This window comes from Numenius arquata, chromosome Z (assembly GCF_964106895.1).
Source record: "Numenius arquata chromosome Z, bNumArq3.hap1.1, whole genome shotgun sequence".
In the NCBI taxonomy this organism is placed as follows: domain Eukaryota; kingdom Metazoa; phylum Chordata; class Aves; order Charadriiformes; family Scolopacidae; genus Numenius; species Numenius arquata.
In genome coordinates, this window is record NC_133616.1 from 49,961,531 (window position 1) to 49,988,114 (window position 26,584).

Consider the following 26,584-nt stretch of genomic DNA (forward strand, 5'->3'; position numbering starts at 1 on the left):
TTTATTATATGAACAGAATATTCCTAAAAGATGTAAAACTTACCTCATTTCAGTTATCCATTCTGCACCAGTAACACACTTTCACTCAGTTCCTTGCTTTGATGGATTTATGTCATCAATTTTATCCCTAATACATTACAACTTGTATTTCAGTACATTATTCCTTATATCCCAGCCCTCAGTATTCCATTGTCATTTCTCATGACCACAATAAATCACCTAGGGACAACTACTGTACCCATAGGAGGACAAAAATTGAGATCCAATTTCAAAGTCTATTAAGTATTTCAGAATACCAGCTTGATGAGCCTGAGCAGGGAGTTCAGACAGGAGACACCTATGTCCAGAAGGATTGTAAGGGTATGTGAAACAGACTGAATCTCCAGCTTAACAGTACTCCACACTCAGATAGGTACGGTACATTCCCAAACACTACCACCAAATAAAAATCACTAAATAAGTGTAAAAGTTAGTATTAGGTACACATTGTCTACTAACGTGATCTGTGTATACACCTCAACGCTGCCATAATTTCATTTTTACTGTTACAGATCTTCTTTCAATTCAGGGCCCTCAGATACTGGGGTGGTGATGTTATAAGTTGTTCTTTAGGGTTTTTTTAAAAATCACAACCACTGGGAAAAAGCTAGAATTGAAGTAATAGTTTGGGTATAAATAATGACTCAGACAACTGGTTTTTATTTTCATTTTTGTTTTCACTGACTGAGAATGTAAATTGAACTTTAGTGCTATTGTGCTTTGTTCTCCCTCTCTGGGAAAATGTGTTCTGCATTAAATTGCATGGATAAACTAGAACAGCTCCAAATATCACCCTTCAGCTTTTGTATAACACAAGAGCCAAGAAAAGATAGAGAATGTGGTTTTATGACCAACAGATGGTGTAATTGGTATCATAGATGTTTTTATGTCAGGGGGTCGTAGGTTCAGCCTCCATCTGGGGCCTTCTCAGATCTGCTGTGTAGCAAAATGATTAAAGAAGCTATATTGTGTCAAAAACACAACCACCTGCCTCAGGGTAAGAGTACTGCTCTCTTGATCTAGCTGTTATACTACCGTTGCCTCCCATATTACAGTTCTTAAGCTAACCAATGCAGCAGTTAATACCAACAAGATTCAACCAAATATTCAGCACCAATTTGCTTATATCCTTCAAGATTCTAAGTAAATTTTGATCAACCTCATAAAAGTAAGTCTAGTGACTTAACTGAAAAGCTGTTCTAACTCAGACTGATAAAAATAACTCCAACAGACCAAAACCCAAGGAAAAAGGAAACAAGTATGATGTGTAGACTTTCAGAGATTCAGCACTGGTCATTTGGCCACTATGGCTCACATCTCCGAATCAGAATTAGACACATTTGTATGTAAAAAGCAACATTATTACTCAACACAATTGGTTTTAGCTACATTGGATTAGGATCAGAATATCAACAAAAATGCTCTAATCCTACAGTATTAGGGATATATATGGTTTACCTGGCTAAAAGGGTGGGAGATAGATCAAAACCAATAATTTACACACATAACAAGGTCACCAGTTTACTTCTGTTAAGGGGCAAGTATTAGCAGTAATAAATGCACAAAGTCAGTGAAACCATGACTTCAGTGGAAACTAATACTCTCACTTCCATGAGGTAGGGATTCTAGATACTCTTAGTATTACCATTATGTGGTACACCAAACTTGCTGGGGATACCTCATATTTTAATTGCTCTCAACAGCACTGATGTCAGAGAGTTTACCTGGCTAACACTGGAAACAAGTAAAATGTTTCTGTCAAATGAAACCTCCATGCAAATTATCATACTTTCATGCAGTTATGCCACAAAGCATCCTATTACTCTTTGCAAACTTTGGATAGCAGTACTCCTATACTAGACAGAAACAGAGGTCCAGGATCTGAATTTAAAGATAACACCACCGGTATGAGTCAAACACTTTCCATTATGACATTTCATGGACTTGTACACAAAAGAACAGTAAAGTCAAACTCTCCAAATGTCAAAATGCTCCCTTGTTTTGTGTTTTAAGGATTGTCCCATGCTAATGAAAAACTTGGTATTTATGAGTACTTTAAAATAAATTTTAATACAAATGAAAAGCTAATGTTAGATTGGTTTATTTTCAGAACACAAACCCTATAATTTTAAGTGAACGTAAGTATGAAAATTGTGATCTCATTACTAGCTTTAAAACTTTCGCTTTCCCTATACGGCTGAACTGACAGCCTGCTAGATCTCTCCAATCACTTGCTGAAGATTTATCTGGTAAAGCTACTTACCTGAAGCCAAGCTTCAAAATAAGAAATTCCAGCTTTTGATAATATGCAAGATTATGTGCTTCTTTTTGCAGATTCCTAAATAAAATATACATATCCATATGTCTTCAGAAAGCAGTTGCTTATTAATGGCAGGTGAAGTTTTAGCTGCACTGTCTTCAATGCTAACCATGTTTTTGCATAGGGGGTCATTCATGTCACGTGTTTACTGGTACAAGAAAAACTAGAGATATGAGTGAGGGAAAAAAAAGGCATAATTTCTCTCATACACACACAAAAAATATGCATTTCTATTTATTATTACTTACCAGAAGCAGTGAAATACTTTGCTTTAACAAAGGAAACATTCCCTCTGCTGCAGAGCACTTATCCTAATCACTTATACTGTGGGAAGGATAACCACATCAATGTAATAACATATATTTCCATTTCAGTCATCTCTGAGTAGTTGAGACATTTCAAGTAGATACAAGATTTATGAAAATAAGTAATTTTAGCTGACCGCACCAAAATATTTATACTAACTGCTGAGCATATTGCCTAGATATTTGAACACCTCTAAGCGGCAAACATCATCAACATAATTATTCATCAGCCAAGGAAACAAAGTTGTTAATTTAAGTACTTATATGTGAATTCATATAGCCTGTCTTCATGGATATATTATGTCCCTCGATTACTGCTCAGGAACACCCCAGTTTCACACAGTTCTTGGAAAAAGTCCATATTGAAAACACGTTACAAAAATAAACCCACAGAGAACTGCAAGTAATAAGGAGGTCATACATCCTGAGACTGTTGAGAAACACAGCATGGTGTTCCAATGCTAGCTGAGAAACCTAGCTTGCTCTTGCATGAACTTCAGAAATTATTTCATAATGTCACAGAAGTGGATAATTTCACAGGAAAAGTAATAATGAGAAGATAAGACACACCTGGATCTTCCAAGAAAACCTGAAAATTACCCCCCTTTCATCTCTAGGTTCTTTGGGTAAACACACGAGCACCTGAAGTTATCCATTGGTCTACAACCGGCTGTTCCAGTGTCATCTGTAACGGATGTTTCAAACTTACTGCTTTGCCATTAATGCCTGGCAAAAGCTATACTGTGATGTCTGTGAAGAGCAAGAAAGCAGGACTAATCAGTGGCCTTTTGGGATATGCTCTACTGAATGGAGGCACAGCAATAAGAGCAGAGTATGCTTCCACAGCCAGATGCTCAATACTACCTTAAGGAATGATAAACACACAAAGGTGTATCCTAGCAGCCTAAGAGTCTTCTGAGGCTACTCCTCTTTTCTGGAAGTAACAGGCTGTGTCAGTCCCTTCAGCCACCAAGTTAAGATACTCAAATGCTAAACAGAATGGGCATTGTGCAAGTTTCATGGTGCCCATCAACAGTTCCACAGTAAACTACCCCAAAGGCAAATTGTTGCTGCCATTTTTCCATCTGTGACAACAAGAACTTATTCACCCATGAGTTAGCTTACTACATCTTTCTTCTGCCCTGTTGACTGCACAAAGAATCTCTGTGGCATACACTGAACCTCTATTTCTTTTTAAGGGCTGAAGTAGCCAAAACTTGTTCAAACCTTGCCAATTGATACCATCTCTTAGTTCTGCTCAGAACTGTTAAGAGATTTGGTTTTTTTCACCTAGCTGTTTTCAACTCTTTCTTTAGCCCAACATAGCAAATGTATTTATACAAAGATAACGTGGATACGTAATAAATTCCCTTTGTTATCACACACATAATTCTTCCCCCAGGTTGCAACTTCATTCATTTGCTAGTTTCTATATGATTTCGCAGTTGCATATAATTTTGCTGAGAGTTGAGTCACTATCACTATTTTTTCCTTGCAAACAGTTTCTGATATGCAAGAATTTCCAGTACTCTGAATCAAGCTCACCATTCTCCAATGTGTATTGTTACTCCCTAGCCTTGGATGAACCAACAACAGGTGAGCAACAATTCTAGTGACAATTAACTTTTGTAACTTAGCCTCATTAGTAATGATAGCTAGGATCCTGCTGTCCATTATCTCCATTGCAGCTCCACTGCAGCACTTTGCATTCTTACATCTTACTACTCTTAACTGGCACTTAACGAACAATTTACATCTTATTTTCAAACTGAGGGCCCTTCAAATACTACCAAATTCCATCTTTGTAAAAAACATCACTATGTTGCTGTCTTCATCTCATAGCACTCAAAAAACTTTCCCATTTTTGACCTGCAACTCCAGCATGTCTGATACTACAGCTGTGGTATCTTATTCACACTGAATTCTATGGTTTCAAATAGTAAAAAGTTACCAAAGTGGCAAAACTACCCTTCTGTCCGTAGAGGTGATCGTTGGCACTTGAGTCATTATGTGTTTCTATGTATTTCAACTTATGCTTCAAACCTCAGCTGGCAACTAAGCCCCACATCACCTCTTACCTCCTGCAACAGTGGGGTAGGGGAGAGAATTTAAAGAGGAAAAGTGAGAAAACTCGTAGGTTAAGACAATTTAATAGGTAAAGCAAAAGCCATGTATGCAAGCAAAGCAAAACAAGGAATTCATTCTCCACTTCCTATTGTCAGGCAGGTGTTCAGCCATCTCCAGGAAAGCAGCACATGTAATGGTTACTTGGGAAGACAAACAGCATAATTCCTAACATCCCCTCTTCCTTCTTCTTCCCCTAGCTTTATATACTGAGCATGACGTCGTATGTCATGGAATTTGGTCAGCTGGGTTCAGCTGTCCTAGCTGTGTCCCCTCCCAACTTTTTATGCACCTCCAGCCTACTCACTGGAGGGCCCAGTGTGAGAAGCAGAAGAGGCCCTAACTCTGTGTAAGCACTGCTCAGCAATAACTAAAACATCCCTGTATTATCAATGCTGTTTCCAGCACAAATCCAAGACACAGCCCCACACTACCTACTGTAAGAAAATTAACTCTATCCCATCCAAAGCCAGTACACTCAAATATGCATGTATTGTAAATTGCACAGCATTCACCAGCACTATGCACCAAGGAACAGATGAGTACTGGAACTAGACTGAAACTAACTCACTACATTTTCACTGGAATCATAACCTAATAAATCCAATTCATTTGTATCATCATATTAAACCCCCAATTTAATGCAATTTGCTGCATATCCCTTGCCTCCCAGCAGTCAGATAACAGCAACGTGCATCTGCATCTAGGAAATGTGGACATAATCACTAAAATGAGGCCTACTGCATACCAAACACTTTCAGGGCTTAAGTCATTATTGAGCAACTAACAATGCGTTTATTTTTGGTGGCTCCCTGGGAAAATGAAGGGGAAAAAAAAAAAGAGCAACTTCTGTAAAAGTTTTGGTCTTTTAAATTCCTTAAACATTTTAATATTCTTATTCTCAAGACAGAAATTTAAGTATAAGCAATGGAAGTATTTAAAATTCATTGAAAGTTCAAAAATCAGCACATTTCAGTAAAGCAATGTGCATATGATCATGCCTATGTCCTTTTTTCATGTAGTTTTTATCTATGAAAAAGTCAGGAAATTTATCATTGCAATTGCTGATTGTTTGTACCCATAATTTTTTTGGGTAGCTTGATCATGGAAGTCTAAGCCTGGAACAAAACTAGATCTATTGATCTATAGAATATTTTATTGGTGAAAGACTATCTCAACAGTCACAAATAGGAATTTTGTTACCATTGAGTATTCTGTAATATCAGCTACTTTAAAGGCCACTTAAATACTCCCAGATTTTAAACCCAAAGGCTGCATACAAACTTAAGGGGTATAGGTATGTTTAGATTCTGTAACTAAAGTTCATGTTCACCATCGACACCAAGGCAAAACTTTACTCAGTACAACATGAGAGACACAACTGAAGGTAGCTTATAAAAAAATATTACCCTAGACAAAGTTAAAAAAGTTAATATTTGGTCTTTCAACCATTAACTGCACAGAACAACCATTTCATTATCTGGTTATGTGAAAGAACAGAAAAAGTCCAAACCACTGAAAAATTGTGATAGGAAGTCAAAACCACTTCTATCATTAAGTGCTAGGTGTTACATCACCTTTTTTATCATCTCTCTTTAGCATCAGTTTAACATAGAATTTAAACTCAGTACATTACAGTAAGTATTTCTCTTGCATTCCCCCCAACACCCACTGTGACATTGTTTGGTAACCAGCTAACCAACAAATGGCTTGCTCCAAAAGAAACCCAATTTTGAATAGTGCAAGCGCCAAAAATTATTGCCACTTCCTGTCTTGAATTATAATCGTAGAGCTACAGAATCACAGAACAGCCCAGACTGGAAGGGATCTCGAAAGATCACCTGGTCCAACCTTTCATAGGAAAAGGAGCCTAGATGAGATTACCCAGCACCCTGTCCAGTTGTGCCTTGAAAACATCCTGTGATGGAGACTCCACCAAACCCCTGGGAATGCTGTTTTCCAGTGACTGTTCTTCTCACAGTAAAAAACTTCTTTACGTCAAGATGAAACCTTTCCCAGTATAACTTGTATCTATTGCCCCTTCTCTACTCCATGTGGCTACTTGTGAAGAGAGAGCCTCTGCACTCTTTGTAGATGCCCTTTAAGTAGTTGAAAACTGTGATGAGTTCCCTTCCAACCCTTCTCCTCTCCAGGGAGAAGAGACCTGAACGCTTCAATGTTTCCTCACACGGCAGGTTCTCCAGCCCGTTGGCCATCTTTGTGGCCCTCCTTTGGACCTTCTCCAGTCTGTCCTTGTCTTTCATGAATTGTGGGCACCAGAACCGGACACAGTACTCCAAGTGCAGTCTGGTAAGTGCTGAGTAGAGTTGGATGATCATGTCTATCTCTGTTAGTAATGATCCAAAAAGTTCTAATTTTTGGCCTGCATCAAATATAAGTTAAGCAGTGGATTATACATTTCCAATTCTACTTTTTTTCCTCTGACTCCCATATCTATCGGTTTTCGACAACACTGGATCCCCTGTTAGAAAATGCAGTTCAGTTTTCTAAAGAACTTGCAAGTCAGGTGGTGAGACCTCTAACAACAGGGGCAAAAAGAGAAATCTTATCCATATAACATGGTAGGCAAAATTGCAGTATTTCCTTCTGTCAAGATCTTCCAAAGCTGAGGCGCATTTCATTTGGACTCAAAAGTTTGTCAATACATCAGAAATTCTATACTGAATCACAGCAAAACTGTATCCGGCCCAGTGTCTAGTTTGCAACAGCAGTTTTCCGTAAGTATTTGCTACCTAAGTATTAGAAACTGGTCATACAGACAACTGTCCTTCCTTCATAAATACTTCCAGATCTGCAGTTCAGCTGATTTATTAGTTTTTGTGACTTTTATTATTATTATGCATATTTTCCTAGCACACACTAGACATGAAACTAAAATTTGAAAAATCCATCAACAGCAAGACAGAGTAAGTACATTGTCTTATTAGCACGAAAACTGCCAAAAAAGATAAGAACAAAACAAAAAGTGTTATCTAGACACCTGCTTTTATTAGGACACTGAAACAGTTTAACATAAAACTAACACAAAGCATTTGTAAGTATTTCCCCTGTTTAAGCAGCATCTACAGCTTATGTAGATTTCTTGAGTCATCCTAAGATGCAAGACACTTTTGCGGTAGCAACTGCATAGAGCAGTGAATGCCAACACTCCCATCACCCTGTTTAAAATAATAAAGTCCATATGGAGTGACAGAAAGGAGACAGTACGCCATTCTGTACAGTGACTGGGATCGTATTTCAAAAGTGGAAAAAAAAAAAAATCAAAGTTATTCAGCAATACCTCTCTTTCTTTCTTAATACTCTACTTATGCATTTCACCTCCTATTAAAAAATAATTACTATAATAAACAAAAAAGGCATCTGTAGGTTTTCCTATAAAAACAATGAACCCACACAATTGAATAGCAATCAGTTGTTTTTAAATATTCAGGAAAAATACATTTTTGTTTAAAAAAAGAATATATCATGTAGACATGTTTCTTTAAGCCAAAATACCTTCAAAGTACAAATTCTTTCTTGCTCATCCCAGAAACAATTGCTTTCATCCAGACAATTTCAATAAATGTCCACCTTACTATAGTTAAAATGCATTCCTTCAGGTACCAGACACTAATCTTCAGGAAAAAAAAAAAAAAATTAACAACATTTATTTTTGACCTCTATTTCTTATCCTGATGCTTCCACTTGGCTGAAACTCTATTCCAAATACTTGGCAGGGCAAAATACATAAATTAATTGAATTAGAATTAAAAATCCAGATTTTTATTTTCAATAGAAACTTTGAAGTTTGGGATAATGCCCTTAGGTGTTTGATTCACCTCACAGTATCCTGCTGAATAGCTTCCCATTTAAGACCCCCAGCCCAGCTCCCACATCTGAAGAAATGGATGAAAAAGTCCTGCCTCATCCAAACATAACCACAAAACAACTAAAACAGGCTTGTTCATATATTTATCAGCCTAGAGCACTCAGAACTTAGGCACCTTAACAGGCTTCTGATTTTTCAGTGTCAAAAGTTTAACCAGAATCACCTGCTGTCTCCCTAACCCCAAGCAACCTTTTTCCCCAGAGCTGTCCTTCCCTTCATCTGCTTGCCACGTCAGAGCTATTTATCAAAAAAGCCAAAATGAAGAGGGCCAGGCATGCTTAAACTGACCAGCCATATCTCTCTCCATCACCTACATCTCATGTTTAATTTCTCACAGAGACCATGTACATAACCTGTCAGTAAAACACACATTATAACAGTACTTCACCTGCTATCAATCATAAGGTGTTCACTTTACTCTGATTTAAATGCCCTTTCTATACTCTTGTAAGCAACAACAATGGACAAAGGAAGTTTTACCAATGTTTTAACTCTGTGTATGTTTGCCAAATGAATCAGATCATAGTATCTCTTTGTAACATACTTGAACTTTTGTTTCATCAGAACCACAGCTTTGAAATTGCCAGAAATTCCACTTGGAATTGGCTTCCTGCCAATTTAGGTGTTATCACTTCATTTTAAAGCAAAAAACAAAACCAACAAAACAAACCCACAGATCTAAAAATTGTTACTAGTTCTCAAAACTGAAACAAAAAAAATTCCTCACATTTGCAGACAACCCAAAACAAAATGCAAAAAGTGAATATATATTCTGCAACCTAGTATTTCAATGCTAATTGGTGATTTGCTTACCTTTACAGGTTTACCTTGAACTCCAAACCCATTTATTATGCTGCATTGGAATCCAAGTACCTCTTTTGTTCTCAGCTTTTACATCAAAGGCTTGAGTTTACTTGAATATTCAGGTTGCAACTATCAAACCAAAAATGGCTCACAAGCCATAAAAGTACAGAAGTAAGTTTTAATTTCCATTTCTCGCAATCTCCGAGGGTCTTGAGAAGGTTGATTGTTCTGCACTTTGGTTCCAGCCTGTAAAACAGACATTAGCTTCCTTCCCCACATTTTTATTCTTTTAAATTGTTCACTTTTCACAGGCTTTTACTCACAGTTCATAGAGAAAGACATAAATGTTAGTGAAATAGGAATACTCTTTCACATTGGGATGAAGGCTTCTCTACATTGCACAGATAATGATTCCATTATTTCAAATAGTCAAGAAACAATCAAAGAAGTGTCCCAACACAACCTAACTTTGGCTGGTTTATCTGAATGTACACAGGCGAGAAACTCTGAAAGCCAGTGCCGAGACAGTCACTATGAACTGAAAGAGGCAATACAGAATATGCTCATCTGATGCAGAATATTCAACAATATGGTTGATCACGCTACAAAATCTAATTATATGAGAAATAAGAATCTTAAACAAGCATGATTAACTTTTTATTTAAACAATGATGTTTCTCAAAAATAGTCTTGTAGTCCTTGTAGCAGCAACCAAAAAGGCACATAAGCACAAAATAACCCAGGACACAGATCAGGCAGAATATAAAATTTTTAAATGGGCATTCTTAAAGCAAAATCCTGAAATACCTAGCTACTTTTATTTTATAAAAAGGTATAGCTTACTGTCATTCTTCCTTAGCGGTTTCCTATGATTGGTGTAGTGTGTCCATCTCTGTAATGTCCATCTTTGCTCACTGAAAATCCTGACAGCATAACACCCAATTATTACTAGCCAATTATATGGGGGTTTTATGTGCATGTATTAAGTTGTATTTCAGTAGTATTTGTACCATCTAAACTTTTATTAGCTATCTGTGAGTCTTCCCCTCTAAAGTGTAGCTGTTTAGAGATAAACCTTAGCACACAACATTTTAGTGCTTCAAAACTAGTATTTAGTTGCTGTTTCAAAACCTTGGTTCATTCTTCATTTTGCTTAGGACTCCTCTTCAAGACTGGTGCAATGCCCTCCTGACTAACCATACTATAATGGAATTACACCAGTTTCACAATTCAGAGGTTTTAGTTTAGATGTTTAAAAGTTAATAATATGAAAACCCTCACCCATAATATCAAACATGCACATAATCACATATGAAATGCAGGAAGCAAATATTTAATACGAATTTACTGTTTAGATGATGGTATTCTCTGGCCAGGCATTCTTAAAAGCTGGCTTCCAAAAATGGTTCGAGAAAAATATAAACAAAAAAGAACTGGAGTGCCTCCTATAATTCAATAATAAATTTCATAATACAGCACAAAATTATCTCTTAATGTGTTATCTTCTCCCTTTTGGCAGCATTAGGAACAGCCTATCTTCATTTAGGGGGAGTGGGGAACAATTCCTGGAAATTCATTTGAAGTTCCTACATTCTGGGAACATGCAGAGAAAGCCATACCTTTTAGATGTTTTGGGGGAAAACTGAATATTCATATATCTTTTTGAAAATGTTTATGGGTTAAGAAATAAAACCTTTTAAGATGCAACTTACGAAAGAGTCCTGTATGCAAGAGTGATATCCCATTTTAAGGAATGGTAGTAAATGCTAGAGTTTGAATTGCAAGTACACCGTGTCATTCACCAGTCCCAAAATTCAGCATTCTTCCCCTCACTGCATTTGTACTGTTCTGGAACATCTTGTTACTCAGTCAGGTTTCAATGCCACCAGTGCAAGCACTTGAATATCTGAAGTCACTATACAGCGTTAAGCACCTATCTGATAATTTGGGGAAACAGTAATCCAAAACAGCGGTCTAATTCAACACAGACTGTGCAGCTTCCTTAAGAAGTAATGCAGCTTTGTCCAGTTCTTGTTCTGTTTGTTCCACTGTTACCACTACTCGAATACTAGAAAAAGAAAACCAGAACATACACAATAAACTTTACTCCTTGCCAGTTTTAGACTTTTCCTGTACTAATTTTAGCACATTAAGATCACTATCTCTAGTGAAATTATTATGAATTAAAATTCAACCAGAAACAAGACATATACTAAACAGAAATGGTAAGACTACTTTTTTTTCCTCCATACATACCACAGAAATTTGATTGTTATCTTTTTTACTTGCAGATGTGCAGGTCATGGAGTGCAGGTCGTGGAAATGTGCCCAATAACGGGCAACATGCTAATCACTGAGATTCACATAGTCACTGAAAATACACCTCAAAAATGGAGCCTTTTCCATTTTTTATAGGGCCAACTATTCAATCCAGTCTACTGAACAAACCCCATTGTATGAAAACAAACCCCATTGTTCATACGCAACAAAATGAAATAATGTATTGACTTTCTACTAACCTTGGTGAAGGAAGACACTTTTCTTCTTTCTCCAGATAGCGGGCCTGAGTTAATGCAATACCACTATTCATGCACTACAAATAAAGAAAATACAGCAGTCATCAATCTGGGAACTTCTGATAGCATATCCTTTTTATCACCAAATAAATGTAACTAGCTTTCAAATTTGGTGTCAGGATAACTCTAAGTTCTCTCCTAAATGGAGGTTTTAAAGGTTGGGCAAAATTATCTCTAATTTTAATACAGCATAAACACATAAAAGAGGTTAGGGTGAAGCTTCTTTAGCTTTCGTCTCCAAGTAATCAGACAAAAATGCTGTATTCAATAGGCTATTAAATGATACTTAAGAATATTTTCAAGGAAATCAACTTCAGAGTTTCTTTTTGTTGTGCAGTCCTGTTTACCTGCCACCTGAAATATGAAACTTCCTCATCAGCCTTCACCTCCTTCATGTGGGAGAAACAATGTGTATTGAAGATGGAAAAAATACTACATACAAAAGATGAGATTCTTCACAGAAAAAAGCAAGTTCATGGACTCAAACAAGCAAAATTACAGAAAACTAGACGTCAAATAGTTAAAATACACAATCAGAACCCTGGTCAAATGAAAGCCTTTATTTTTACAGACATAATTAAAGTTTTCTAAGCAACAGTTCTATATGTAAATTTAACTTAAGTTTTGAAGTATGTAACAGGAAATAATTATTTTCTGAAGTAAAAGGTCTAATATATATTTCTATCCAGTGCTACAGACCTAAATATCTGTATCAAGAAATGGTTAGAATATGGTCTTTAATATATAACCCTGTAGTCAGCAAAGAAACTGAGTTTCTTGCAGCATTCCTGCAAGACATTCCAACAAGGTACCCAACAAGCCTCCCTACCCATATGCTCTTCATTCATTATTCATATTCAAAGGCAATGACATATTTTAATTGCTATGGGGTCACTTACATAATCCACAACTCTTTTGAGTAACTTCACATCATCTTCTCGAGATCCACAGCTCTCTTCCAACTGTAGGTGCAATGCTGGAGAAAAAGACTCTCCCACTACTTTTAAGCCAGAAATCCTAAAACAAATAAAATACCTTTAATGCACATCCTACTTGAACACACCTGTTACAGTTGTAGGTATTGTTTCCTCTTTCTAGGTGACAAGTGAAAAGAGAGGAACATTTCACTTTACTAATACTAATGCAGACAAAACAACTGTGCATTTTAGCTTGCAATAGGTAAAGATAACAAAACTTATCAAGTGAATGTCTTTCGTAAGGAGCTTACTAAACGTAGTTTCATCAAGGTTGTGTAACAATAGTGACTATTCCTTTTGCAAAAAGGATTAACAATTCAGAAATTGTGACAGGATCCTTATGAAGATGTAGGAGAAATGTTAGTGTTAGGCCTGTACATTACTGATAAAAACACAGCTAGCCAGGTCAAGTCTCTGGAGTCTATATTAAAGAAAAAAGTAATAATAAATCTTTTTACCCACTGATGTGATAAGAAGAAATGAGGTTTATTTTTCTGGCAAGACTTTGGATTTTAAATTATTTCCTGTAGAAAATCTTTACATCATCATCTGCCACTTAGTCAGCAGCTCTTCTAAAACTAGTTGTACTACTAGAACTGCTCCCACATCTGTATGTAGAGACAGCTGTTAATCAGGTTCCTAGAATTTGATTGAATTATTGGCATTTGATTGTCACTGTCCTGACACATCATATCATCATATTCAGGACTGAGTTATTCCCCACCAAAAAACTGTATCCAATATACAAGAAAGACCTCTGGTCTCCAAAATTAACAGGTCCCATAAAAGCATGTCTACCATCAGCAATAATTTTGATTTCCTGACTTTGATAAGCTTGCCTCACACATTCGAAGGTTATACCCTCTTTTTCAAATAAGTTTTCTATTTTTACAAAAAGTACAAGACCCAGTCAGAGCAGAGAGATGTTAAATCCATGAACACCACAACTGGAGCCTATATGAGACTGAATTGGCACTACAAACATACTGAATCAATTGTAACCTCAAAAAAAATAAAATTATGCTCTAGCACAGAAAGCATCTTGATTTATTTCAACAATGTTATTTCAATTCACAGTCCATTCCAGAAACACAAATCAAACTGATATTTTTCTTCAGCCACAAAACTGCAAACATTCTGGTGTCATTGACCTTCACTTGCAAATTACCAAACACAGGCAATTTCTTTAATACAGAACCACACACACAGCATTTGCCTCACATATCTAGGGATCAGGCCTACAACACTGCATAACATAAAGGACAAGGAAAAGCAGTCCAAGGTCCAGTTACAATGCAGGAAACCAGTATAGCCAAATAACATAGCCATTCTTAGTTACGTTTCCTAGGAGTGATCTAATTTCTTAGTGTTTACAAATAGGGAAGATAGGAGTTTAAGTCAGATGGAGTTTCACTGTAATTTAAATCCATTTTCTGGAGAACAGAGTTTAAGACAAGCTACTAAAACACTTGGGTTTTGCTTAGAGAGAAACAATATTAGCTTATAGTTATAAAATAGACCTAATTCTTTATTTGAAGTAGATAATCATAAACTGCCCCCCTCCAAAGAGTAAATGAAAAAAGATGAGATGACAATTTTCATCTTAAAACATTTTCTGTCAGTCACAGCTGTAGTAAACTGAACTACTACATACTACATACATAATTCATCTTACCCAACTATTTGAAGAAACCCAGGAGTTTAACGTGAGGTTTTCCAATGTTAACACTTTAACTTTCATGTAACGTATTAACTATGTCTTTCTGAGCCTCTGCCAAATTAAGATTCAACAAGAATTTGAGAATCCATTGCCTGCACACTGTAACCTTCCTGAAATTGGAATTCAGTTTCCTAAGAAATGCCAGGCAAGTTTCATTTTCAAACAAAAATGTACAACTTCACAGAAAAAAAGAGATGTCTGAAGATCCGATTTTGAAGTACAAAGGAATAAAAGTAGCCTCCTGACCTCCAACACTCCTTTTAAGGCTAGTTCTATATTAGTAAATTAAATACGCTTTGCACTGTTTTCTGGCTTGTGGTGAATGGGTATGGAATGACTCACATCCATACATTTAAAATCTCCACGTCAGGGTGATCACATCGAAACTGACTACTGGGAACAGCTCCTGGCTCATACCAACTCTTGAACTGTATCCAGGAGTCCTTTCAAAGAGCGCTACTTGGCCTGGGCCAAAACTATGCCACAGATCACTCCAACAATTTGACAGAATAGACAATCAAGATCAGGGAGCTCTCTCCTCAGAGCTCTCTGCACCCCAGCTACAAGGCTGGGCTGCAGAACTGAGTGCCAGGACCAGGGTCTTGGCTGTAGGGAACCCTGTGTAGACAGGCTGTCCTGAACTTCACAAACATTTCAGTCAGTTTTGCTTACAACACTGCTATTTATATGGACTATGGTGGGGGAAGAAAGACCAACATTTTGTGGCACAGTAATCATGTACTGGTCCTTCTATATCAAGTTCTAAACTTCACGGGCTAGTTACACTTTGGCTAAAAGAAAGACTTCCTTTACCTTTAATTTGTTCCTCTCACTGTATTTGGTATATTATGAGAAAGGATAAAAGCTGTGTAATCTTTCCCATTTTCTTTGTGTACAGTTCTACCACCATTTATACTCTTTTAAATCAACAGTTAGTTCCACTCTATCATAGTGAGACCAACACAAAGAACTGGAGTCAAGCAGCAGCCATGATTCAGCAGGGAATACGAGTGCATTTAACATCACACTTTTAAAAAGCTTCTGCAAACTGTCTCCTCTTCAAACCATCACATACTTTTTCTAGTGTGGTTACTAATTAAAAAAAGAAAAACACACTGGACTATTGCAAATATTGGTTCAAATCTTCTCTCCGATATTGCTTTATGCAACTGTTAGCATAGTTCTCCTGTTACAGGGATGCCCAATTCCCTGATGTTAAATCTTTCAAGTTCTTTCCCAGTATGACCTAGAAGAACTATTTCCTGTTCGTATTTTTTTTGACCTCTATATTACCACACTGTTTTCCATAAGGCAAAAATACTAAAGTCCCATTACAGACACTCAGGCATTTTGCCTACTTGTTGATTTGTGACTATGCTAATCACTGAATTTAAGTGAAAAAGTAGAATCAGTCACAGGATAGAAAAGTACCAGCTATGGCTTATTCGCTTCTGTTTTGCAGCAAATACTGACAAGTAAGAGATTGACAATTTTTCCTTCCTTTTTTTTTTCCCTTGTATTTTTAACATATTTATAATTATCACCTAAAAATGACAGGTAGAGAAGAATATTACAATTATTCTTCTTTTACCTCAATGATAACATTCTATTACTAGCAAAGAAGAGATGCTAACAGTAATCAGGTTACTCTAAAATTTTAATTTCAATTGTAGAAGCATCTAGGTATTTTTGACCTGAAAGCCTACGCATTTTAAACCCACGTTGAAACAGAACACAGTCAAAGGAGACAAGGATTATTTGATGGTAGGATTATTCTGAAAAATCTAAAGCTCTAACAAAAAAAAAAATCAGCTAAGCAGGAAACTGCTTATTTGAAATAACAAGTAACTCACACTGAATCACTAAATCACTAATACTACACAAAAATCAGCTGGTACAATCAATCACGCATTATAGATTTTGTGTGTGCTTAGATTTTATTAATTTCTGTAATATGTAACAGAAAACTGTTGAAGAAAATAAATTATAAAATACCAGCTAACATATCTATGCTGTATATTTAACAGTGGTTGAATACTCACAGTAATTTCTATATTTTTTAGTATCAAAACCTGTCAGGAAAAAAAGCAACTACTCAGTATATCCATCTTTTGAAACAGGATAGTGTTAGGAAATTTTAACGAGAATCCTTTTTTTTTTTTTTTTCAGATAAATTCTAGTAATTTTCTGTGTGTCTCCAGAATAATGAATAATTCTATTACTATTTAACATTCAAGTCTTATATATAAGAACACTATAGTATTAAAGGTGACTGCAAGGTGCGTTGAATGGTCTGAAAGACTATCTGCTAAGCTACAACCCAAACGCTTTTACCTGCAGTTTGTTCTCAAAATACTTATTCAACATTTCATACCACTGCAGTCTATCACACTCTCCTAAAGACTTAAATGTGTACAGGCTTGCAAATGTCATCAGTAGCATTAAGGTATACTCTCATTTCAATACCTGTAAAGGGATTTTAAGAACTTGAGACTCTTTTTTGTAGCATAACAGAGACAGTTAGAGAAGGATTACTTTCTTCCTTTAATACATACATAATTTAGTGTACATATTCCAGTCTAGGCATCTGTAAAACCAGAAATAGATTTGGGCAAGGAGGTCTTTAAAGTTGGCATTATAAAGGTATGGTCAAATCAACAACAGCCAAAAAACCCCAAACACACACTTACCCCTGTAAAGCTTTGTGAATTCGTTTGCATTTAGCCCGCAGAATCTGAAAAATGTCTATAAATCCACACATAAAAAAAAAACCAAGACAAAAAAGAAAAAGGAAAGACTTAGATATCCCATTTCTACTTTACATTTCTATAAGGCTAAAATTTCCAAAAAAAGCATTTGGAAGGAAAACTAAGACACACACATCTATTAAAGTACTAAATCTCTTCACTACCCCTCAGTAATGTTCCTGATTCCCATTTCTGCCAGGAGATGACAGGCTTTTAAGATCTGACAAATGCATTACTTCCCTTTATCTCATTACTCCAGCTGCACTGGTGCATGATCATATGGAAAAGACGACACAAAGACTTAGTAATGGGACTGAAATGGCAGGTCCAACTTATTTATATCTATAAAATATCTACAGCCATGCAGATTCTGCTCCTTGATCCTTTCACCACCTCACTGCAGATTCTTAAAGAGGAAACTTGACTTCTGGATCTGCAAACCTTGGTTCTTTTCCTTGGTAAAGGCTGACCTTCCACTACAGCTTACAGTCTCATAACTTACTCTTAATTTTTTTCTTGCTTTTGTTTAACTTTGGAGGACCAGGCATGGGCTACCCAGTAGTTTTTATTTCATTTGTGATAAATTAAATACTGCATCCCTCTGAAGATGTCCTCCAATCTGTTGGTACTAATGAAGGTTAAAAAAAAATTACATAGACATTTGGGCAATTTTTATCTTCTCATATGCCTCTCACTCCCTCTTCCCCCAGCAAACAAGTCTTTCTTAGGTTCCAGCAACAAGGAATTCTCCAACTCCCACAGCAGAAACTCCTGCCTGCCAAAATTGCAGGTGTGCACACCATGACTTTTCCTGAGATTCTTGCCTGGATTCTTACTTGGAGAAGGTAAAAAAAAATTATGTACAGTAAGTGGAAAGGATAGGGCTGAGGAAATACACTCCTATTTGTTTCTCTTTAACCTTCCCTTCCTCCATTTGACTTGAAGGAGTTTGTTTGCAAGGAAGAAACATATCACTAGTCTGTAAAGCAGAAAATAATTTCTTATTTGCTTAGTGATAACCATCTCTATCCCTCCTAGCCTCAACTAACTCACTTATTTTCAGCTGGAATAAGAAAAGGGGAGGAAATGCTGAAGAAGAAAAAAAACAGGATGGGAAATTTTATGAAGAAAAAAGTCATGCATGCAAAATTAATTAGCTGAAAAAGAGAGAGGACTTAAAGGGTGAGGAATCAAGGTTGGGAGAAGTATGAGTTACTAGCTTTGGATGAAAAAAGACTGAAGAATAAGATTTTCCTGAATTAAGTACCTGGATTATCTTCCATAATATTCAGAGCCTCAATAGCAGCAGCAGCTAACAAAGGAGGCAGGGATGCAGAAAAGCAGTAGCCTTGACCAGACAATCGCTGTATGAGAAAAAGAAAAAGAAGTTGTTTGTAGCGGTATAGACAATGTTTAAAAGGTTTTGTTTGTAGCAGTATAGACAATGTTCAAAAGGTAATCCACATACATTTAAACAATCTCTCCTCCACACTTACAGGTTCATAAAAGGATTTAAAAGTAGGTCTCCAATTGACCTACAACATTTCATAGAACCAGACAGTTTCTATATGGAATCAAATGTTGCACAATAATTTATAACATAACAGTATTTGCAAATTGATATTAGTAACAAACTCATTACTTTCAAGTAAATAATAAGTTGCCACACCATATCAAAATGAGACCTGGCTTACCTGATGGTCAATAATAAAAGATCTTCCACAGCAAAATCCTCCAATAGAAGCCAGTGAATTTTCCATGTTTGCACTAATGAGATCTATATCATCAATCTGCCAGTTAAATATACAAGCTATTAAGAGATGCATTTGATTATGTCACAACAATTTATAAAACAAATCTATTAAAGGTGTATCTTGTTTCATATTATCATGAATACTAGAGAAGATGAAAACTGGCACATATAAAAAATGAAGCTACAATCGAAACAGCAATTTTAAGCAATACAAAAAAGGACTTTATAAACTAAGATTTATAGATCTGTAGATAGTTTACATAGGACCACTGTTTTCCAGGCATTGCAATATGAAGAACAAACAGAAAAAACCAATTATATAGATACTGGTAACAGTTCCTCAAAGCAGTCAGTCTGACAGTGTCCTTTAAGAATGTAAGTAGTCCAACTGCACTCAGCAGGAGTTAGAACATGATAAAAATTGAGCGTAAGTCTAGTTAAAACAGAGTTTGAACCTTAGAGACACAACTGTCTTATTTCACTTAATAGTTGCAAACATATTTTTTGCCAGGCTTTGTAATGCACACTGACAACCACTGCTACACACTCCCATTCTGAGCAGACAAAACTGAAAGATTATGTTTGTAAGTGAATTTGACACAGAAAACAGTTAATCAAACAGTACTTGGCAACATCGCAGCAGCACTGTTTACCTCCTTATCTAAAGCTGCTTAACATTAATTTTCTCTCATCTACATTTGATATTAAGACACTGATAGTGAAAACAATAGGAGATAGGGGAAGACCAAATGAATTCTCAGAATCTGATATTTCACTTCCAAGATGAACTCAGACACCATCAGAATGTAGTGAGAGGTACTCTGCACTAAAACACTGGCAACAAAAAGAGCACTTCTTCCTTCCCCAGCTCAAGTGGCTGTAGTAGCAAACAACTGCAAGGACACTGTTTTTGATTTCCAAAATACTCCTCAGATGAATAAGCACCACAAAAAGTAGATTCTTGGAAAAATAGTTTGGCTATTTATATTTTTTTTTGGCTAAAATAATCTGCCGGTAAAGTAGTAAGACAACATCTTTGAAAGGACCATCAAAAGCTTTATCCTATTTTTCTCCACTGGAGTCAAAGGCAATAGAGTAGGCTAGCTATACACTGAGAAGACTTTTCTGACTTACCCCTAGCTCCAAAATATTTCTGTGTAACCATAACACTTTTAAGTATATGTAGCCAGAAAATACTGCAATCATCATCTCAACGAATGTCCAAAGAGAAGATAAAAGTACACATTGTAAATGTTCTTTTGTTATCTTACTCACTATAAAGAAGTAATATTATTGCTGTTGTACACTACTAAACATTATTAATGCCACGGGTATAAGAAAGCAATTGCAAAATTTCTTTCCGTACAAGTGTCTTGTTCACAGTAACACTCACAAAAAGGCACTTACATTTATTCCAAAGTGTTCAGTAATTCCTCTTCCATGTTCTCCAAGGACTCCAAAGGAAAGGCTCTCCTCCAAAAATATTCTAACTTTGTACTTATATTTCAATTTTATCTAAAACAGAACAAATGAAATAAAATAAAAAGTCAAGCCTATCAAAATTTGGAAACAAAATGGATGAGGGAGATAAGGTAAAGACAAACAACTACAGTATCCTGAATACTACAAAAATGTCAGCTCTAGAGTTATGTTCTCTCATTAAGACATTTTAAAAGCCTTCTAAATTCTTCCACCATGGAAGACTAGGGTAAATTTCATAAATGTTCAAGCAACAAAAAAATTTTTTTTTTTTTTTTGTGAGTAGGCTATCAAGTAGTTTCAAGATGATGCATTTTCACAACATTTCTTCCGTTGACTACTAGAATATAGCCTGCATATAAAGCCAATTTATGCTGAACAGCAAATGTTTTCCATGGAGTCACTGTTTGTGACAGCGACATGAGGGTTTCTTTGAAACTTTATTATTTATTTCAATTTTTGTTTAAAGATACAACTTAATTTAATGATTTAGTATGATACAGCATAGCTGAAAATACAGTATGTTTTACAGGCTAAAAACTTAGACGATAACCAGACACTCATTTGCAAGTCTCATTACGTATAGTTTCAGTATCCTAATCACAGTCAGAAGTTTAAAAACAATCTAAGATTCAGGATTGTCATTTCACAAACATTTGAGAAAGCAAGAAGTTAAACAAAAAAACTGCATGCAAAGCTTTTCATTAGCCGCATGTTTTCATATGCGGAGTTTAAAAGACAAACTGAAACCACTTACCAATTCTGGAAGAGGGCAAACGTCTCCTGTGTTCATATACAATCCTTCCACTACAATAAACCTTCGAGTTACACGGGCCTTGCGAGGATTCTTCAAAGAAAGATATGATTTCAGTTCATATCAACTGCTACTAAGAAGCAAAGTTCTGAATATTTTATAGGGAAGAACAGTAACGGCAAGGGAAAGAAGATAATGTCTCTTTTTCAAGTAAGCTTCAGTTTAAACTTAGCATTTATCATTTGTAACAAAAGTTGAAATGCCTTATTGAACTAGCTTTTCTTTTTCTTTTTGTAATGCTTTTAACTCTTACACAAGATTTAAGATGCCTTGTCTCGTAACAAATCATAACAAATCCATTTGAACTTCATTAATAAAATGCAAGCAATACAACTACAGAACAAATATTACAAATCTTGGTCTCTACTATATTCATCATTAGTCTGTGTATTTAGAAGGCTCTTCAACAAGTGGTTTGTTCACCAACATTCTCAGTTCAGCACAAATCTCTCACAAGTAGTATCTTCATAAAACACAATCCAAAAGAATTCATAACATTCAAGTTACAATCTGATCTCTTGACAATATAGGCCATATTAATATCCTGCACTGGTTTCTGTTTAAAATTCAATGGTATGATTTGAGTCTTGATGTTTTAAGATATCATTTGCCTGGTATTTACTTTAAACCTTATTGATATCTTCTGATCAAGGACATTAAATCATGCTTCTTACCCTTTTCAGTCTTGTGAAAAGATTCAGAGGACGTCTATTTGACTTCTTTGAGTGCTAGACACCAAAACTAGGCACAGTCTACTCTACAAGTTGGACCAACTGTAGTGGTAAGATCTATGCCTTTCTAGTCAGTATGTCTTAGTTATACAAACGTGGTCTGTATTAAGCCCTTGGCCCACAAGTTTACGTTCACATTCAGCTAATTTCATTAAGAAACTTTAACCATGTAGCTAAACTAAAACACTCTGCTCTAACAAAACAAATGTGTTACACAAATTGCATCACTAGTGTGTCAACCACATCTAAAAACTCACATAAAGATTACCTGACAAAATGTATTTTCCATGAAGATACGTTAACTAGTAAGTTGTCTATAAATTTGCTAATCATCAGATCCAGTACTGATTTAGACTGATGTTAGGCTGATTGCCTTATAATTGTGCTTTTTCATCTACTTTACTTTTTCAATGCATTAGCACAAAATGAGTTTTCTTCTAATTGTCTGTAACTTTCCAGCACTCTGTGAGCAAGGAACATTATGTGCCCGAAGCTGAAGCTCTTCAGCTAATTCTTTTAAAATTAATTTAATGAAGTTATTTATACTTGCTGAACCTGATTTTAGTAGCTGTTTTTTGCAGTACTGTCAGAATGAGAAGCAGGCCATCAAACTGACCCAAGAGAGAGACGACCTTATGAGCTGAGTGCAAGATAGGGGAAGAGTCTAAGGCAAAAATAAATCATGCTGATTCTATAAATTAAAGGGTAAGGACTAGCTGCTTTTGTGTTGATTTTACAATGTGGCATTCAAACTGACAATTAACTTGTATGATTTATTAGGTAAATGAAGTTATACAAGCTTCTAAAAGACTGAAAAGCAAGCTCTGTAACAGTATTTAAAAAAAATAAAATAATCACACACTTCAGCTCATAAAGTTTTTTCCCCACTACCAGTGCCTGTGAGTTCACTTCCAGTGGTTACACAGACAAATGCAAATAAACACTAAAAAAAACTAAAATCAATGTTAATTACATAAGCAATATTGACTACTCAATAAAGATTTATGAAAACCAAATAACTGCCTATAAGCATTGCATTCATTTAATTAAACAACCCAGTAAAAAATAGCGGAGGGAGATGGCACAAAAGAGCACAAATATTTCTTCAAAGGAATGATACCTTTTGATCTTCAGTCTCTTGTTCTTTCAACAGTCGTTCAAGGTCAGCCATATCATTATGCTTAAATAACTTGATGTTACTACGAGATGCTTGTAATCCCTTCTGAATAGCAAAGCACGCAGCTTCATCTCTGCAAACACAGCAAGCCATTCCAAGTTTGCTCTTGGTTTAACAATTACTCCAAGAAAGCTGGCTATTAGGACAGTCCTGCTTTTGAGCAGGTACCTGTATTTAGGTGTAGTTAAAACCAGATTTATTAAAGCATCATATATTTTATTTACATTTTGAAAACTCATTTCCAAAGCTTCTCAACTACCCTATGTGCTACAGCCACTAAAAGCAAGCTAACAGTTTCTTTCTCGAACTGTACACTGGTCCTTTTGTGTGTATTTGACAGCAGTTTATTTGAGCACAACATTCCATGAACTGGATACAATACTATGGTAACCATCCCAGAAACTTCTCACTCCATTTCCTCTGGGTCTTAGGAAAAAGGCGCAAAGTTGTGCCTGTAACATTTATAGCAGTCCTCCAAGTATTCAGAACCTGCTTTTTAATATCCTTTGGGAATTACCATCTCAGCGTTCAAAGAACAAGTGTTGGAAAAGCAAATCTCTGAGCATGATGGGGTATGCAGTTTCACAGCTGCTTAAATCAAGTAATCTTTTAAAAGCGGCAACTAAATCAAACCTTCTGCACATGCTAAAAGCAGTAATTTCAATCAAGTTGCTTTTAATTATGGTGAGATCTTTTGTCAGTGAGAAGCTGAAGACAACTGAGGATAGGTGAATCCAGAATACGGTGGCATACGTGTGCACAATCCTGGTTGTTCATCTTAAAAAAGCCGATGCAGAACATGTTCAAAGATGAGCAAAAAACATTATCAAAGTTGTGACAGAACTTTGGTAAAAGGAGTCAAATAAGCCGCAAGCCTACATTTGGAAAAAAGAGAACTGAAGAAAGATTTTGGCAGATAACTACAAAAGTATCAGTGTGCTGTGGCTTAATCACAGCAGGCAGCTAAACCCCTCATAGTCACTCACTCACATCCCCCATGGAGAAGATGCATCAGTTCACGGACTAAAAATCAAATACTTCAATTGAAATTATAAGCTGTTATATTCAAACCAGTTATTTTCTCGTATTTTTTCACAAAATGTTCAAGTTAAACTGTGAAATTACATGTCATAGGAGCACTGTGGATATTAAAGACTTAAAAGGTAATAAAATAATAGGAAGGTTTAGGAAAAATCCATCAACTACTGCTAAAACCAAACCCTCCTCTTTGGCTCAGAAAGTTTTCTGTATTGTTACATTGTTTGTCCTGTTTTTTTACTCTTCCCTCAACATATTATAACTGGCTACTCTCAGGGACCAGATACTGGGCCTGCTGAACCCTTAGTTTGACCCTGCATAGCTGTTCTGTGTTATTTTAATATGTACCAATATTTACCCAACTATTTGCAACTAAACCGTTGCAAATATGCACGAGGAGAACAACTGTTCCACAAGAAAGGTGAAAAGCCAGCAGTAAACAGAAGAAAAGCAAATATGACTACAGTTTCTTAATTAGAAAATTAGTTATTAAACTTCTGTTAGTTCTTTCATGCACAAGTTTGGTTGTGGTTTTTTGTTGTTGTGTTTTTTCCACCTGAGCACTCAAGTCTGCTCTTCCATGATAAAAACAGTAACTAATTTGGACTATTTGGCAAAGAAGTACAAAATACGTGTTCAAAACCAGCATTATTTTCTAAATGGTTAACCTAGTAAGATAATGAAAAAGAAAAATTCAATCTGGAATTTCTGAAGTAGAAAACATTACTTACACAAACACAATGTCCCCTCTTTTTGAATATGCAGGAATAGCACTGGCAATTGTTGCAAATCCATATGAGTATATAATAGCTTCCTCTGTCCTCATGAATTTTGCTAGTCGTTCTTCTAATTCTAAGTGCACATCTATTTAAGAGAAAAAATGAAAATATCTTAGTTTGTTTTCAAATCAGAAAGACTATCATTGCCTTTAGCATTCATCTAATTGAAGCAAAAAGAATGTTTATTTGCAGGAAGAGTGTTCCTTACTTAAACTGAGAAGTGACTCAATATTAATGAGAAGCCTTGGTAGAGCTGAAAATATTTATGTGGCAATGTGGTTCTCTCATGTTCTTATGCAATGGTAATTAAAATCTACTTGTGATTAGACCTCAAGTAAATCATGTAGCGTTCCTGGACTGTGACTAGGGAGCACAGTTACTAAGTCAGACAAGAAATAACTATGTCATTTATAGCAATTAATGAGGTCCTGCTGGCAGACTGTCAGTTCTTCCAAGCTGATGCTTCCACAGTGAATATCACAGCTATCATTTTAACAGAAAACTGCTCTTGTCAGGCTGCAATCACATACCATCTCCTAAACACACCCCAACCAATTGAAAAGGTCACCATCTCCATGCCAGAGATTATTCACCCTTAAGATAAACTGACACAATGACACACGAGCATTTCTCAAACCAATTCAGTCAAAGTGACCCGCATTAGAAAGAAAACACCACTAAATCAAAAGATTAAGAAAAGTAATACCACATGGTTAGTCGATTGTTGCTGCGGAAAGGTGACTACAGCGTTAAGTATTCTGCCTGAGCCAAATAACCTGTATCAGACAAACTGTTATTTTTCAAACAGTCTTGTGTACCTGCTTCTGCTAGCAAATGTTAGTCAGATAATTATGCCTTTTATCACCTGGAAACAAAGAAGATTAAAGGGCAAATAGAGGTCCTTGGTGTGTGACCTTAAAGATCACCATTGGCCAAATGTTACCTTTTTGCAATTATTTTAAGTTCATTAAAACAAAAAATCAAATGAGGCAACATCAGTTAAAAATACAGATTCTTCAATAGGCACGGTTATGTCAATATTGGTATTTCTAGCCAGGTACCAACAGCAAGGGTGTAGGAAGAAACTGCTTGTAAAAATCTTACCTTCACTATACTAAAGAAATACCTAGCATTACTTTTCTCCAAAAGGGCACATGCACCCGACTCATGTATTTAGAAAACAAAAGCAGAAGGTATATCTTCAAAGAACAGCCTCCCAACCACAGTCAGGTGCAATTTTATCCACAGACTGCAAACTATAAATCTTCAACAATCCTTTCCTAATGTTTACCCACACAACAAAAAATGGAAT

At 35.9% G+C, this 26,584-nt stretch overlaps 1 protein-coding gene across 1 annotated transcript in view; it reads right to left on the reverse strand.

Annotated features, from left to right (window-relative positions):
- Positions 1 to 9,640: 9,640 nt before the first annotated feature.
- SPTLC1 (serine palmitoyltransferase long chain base subunit 1) overlaps positions 9,641 to 26,584 on the reverse strand; it is a 36,457-nt gene continuing 19,513 nt past the window's right edge. The window contains exons 6-15 of the mRNA XM_074165866.1: positions 25,225 to 25,357; positions 23,399 to 23,528; positions 21,491 to 21,580; positions 20,662 to 20,769; positions 19,196 to 19,291; positions 18,769 to 18,865; positions 17,445 to 17,499; positions 12,957 to 13,074; positions 12,001 to 12,074; positions 9,641 to 11,549 (exon numbers count right to left, since the gene is read on the reverse strand). Coding sequence (XP_074021967.1) covers positions 11,456 to 11,549; positions 12,001 to 12,074; positions 12,957 to 13,074; positions 17,445 to 17,499; positions 18,769 to 18,865; positions 19,196 to 19,291; positions 20,662 to 20,769; positions 21,491 to 21,580; positions 23,399 to 23,528; positions 25,225 to 25,357 — 995 coding nt within the window. The 3' untranslated portion in view covers positions 9,641 to 11,455. The remainder of the gene's footprint in view (positions 11,550 to 12,000; positions 12,075 to 12,956; positions 13,075 to 17,444; positions 17,500 to 18,768; positions 18,866 to 19,195; positions 19,292 to 20,661; positions 20,770 to 21,490; positions 21,581 to 23,398; positions 23,529 to 25,224; positions 25,358 to 26,584) is intronic.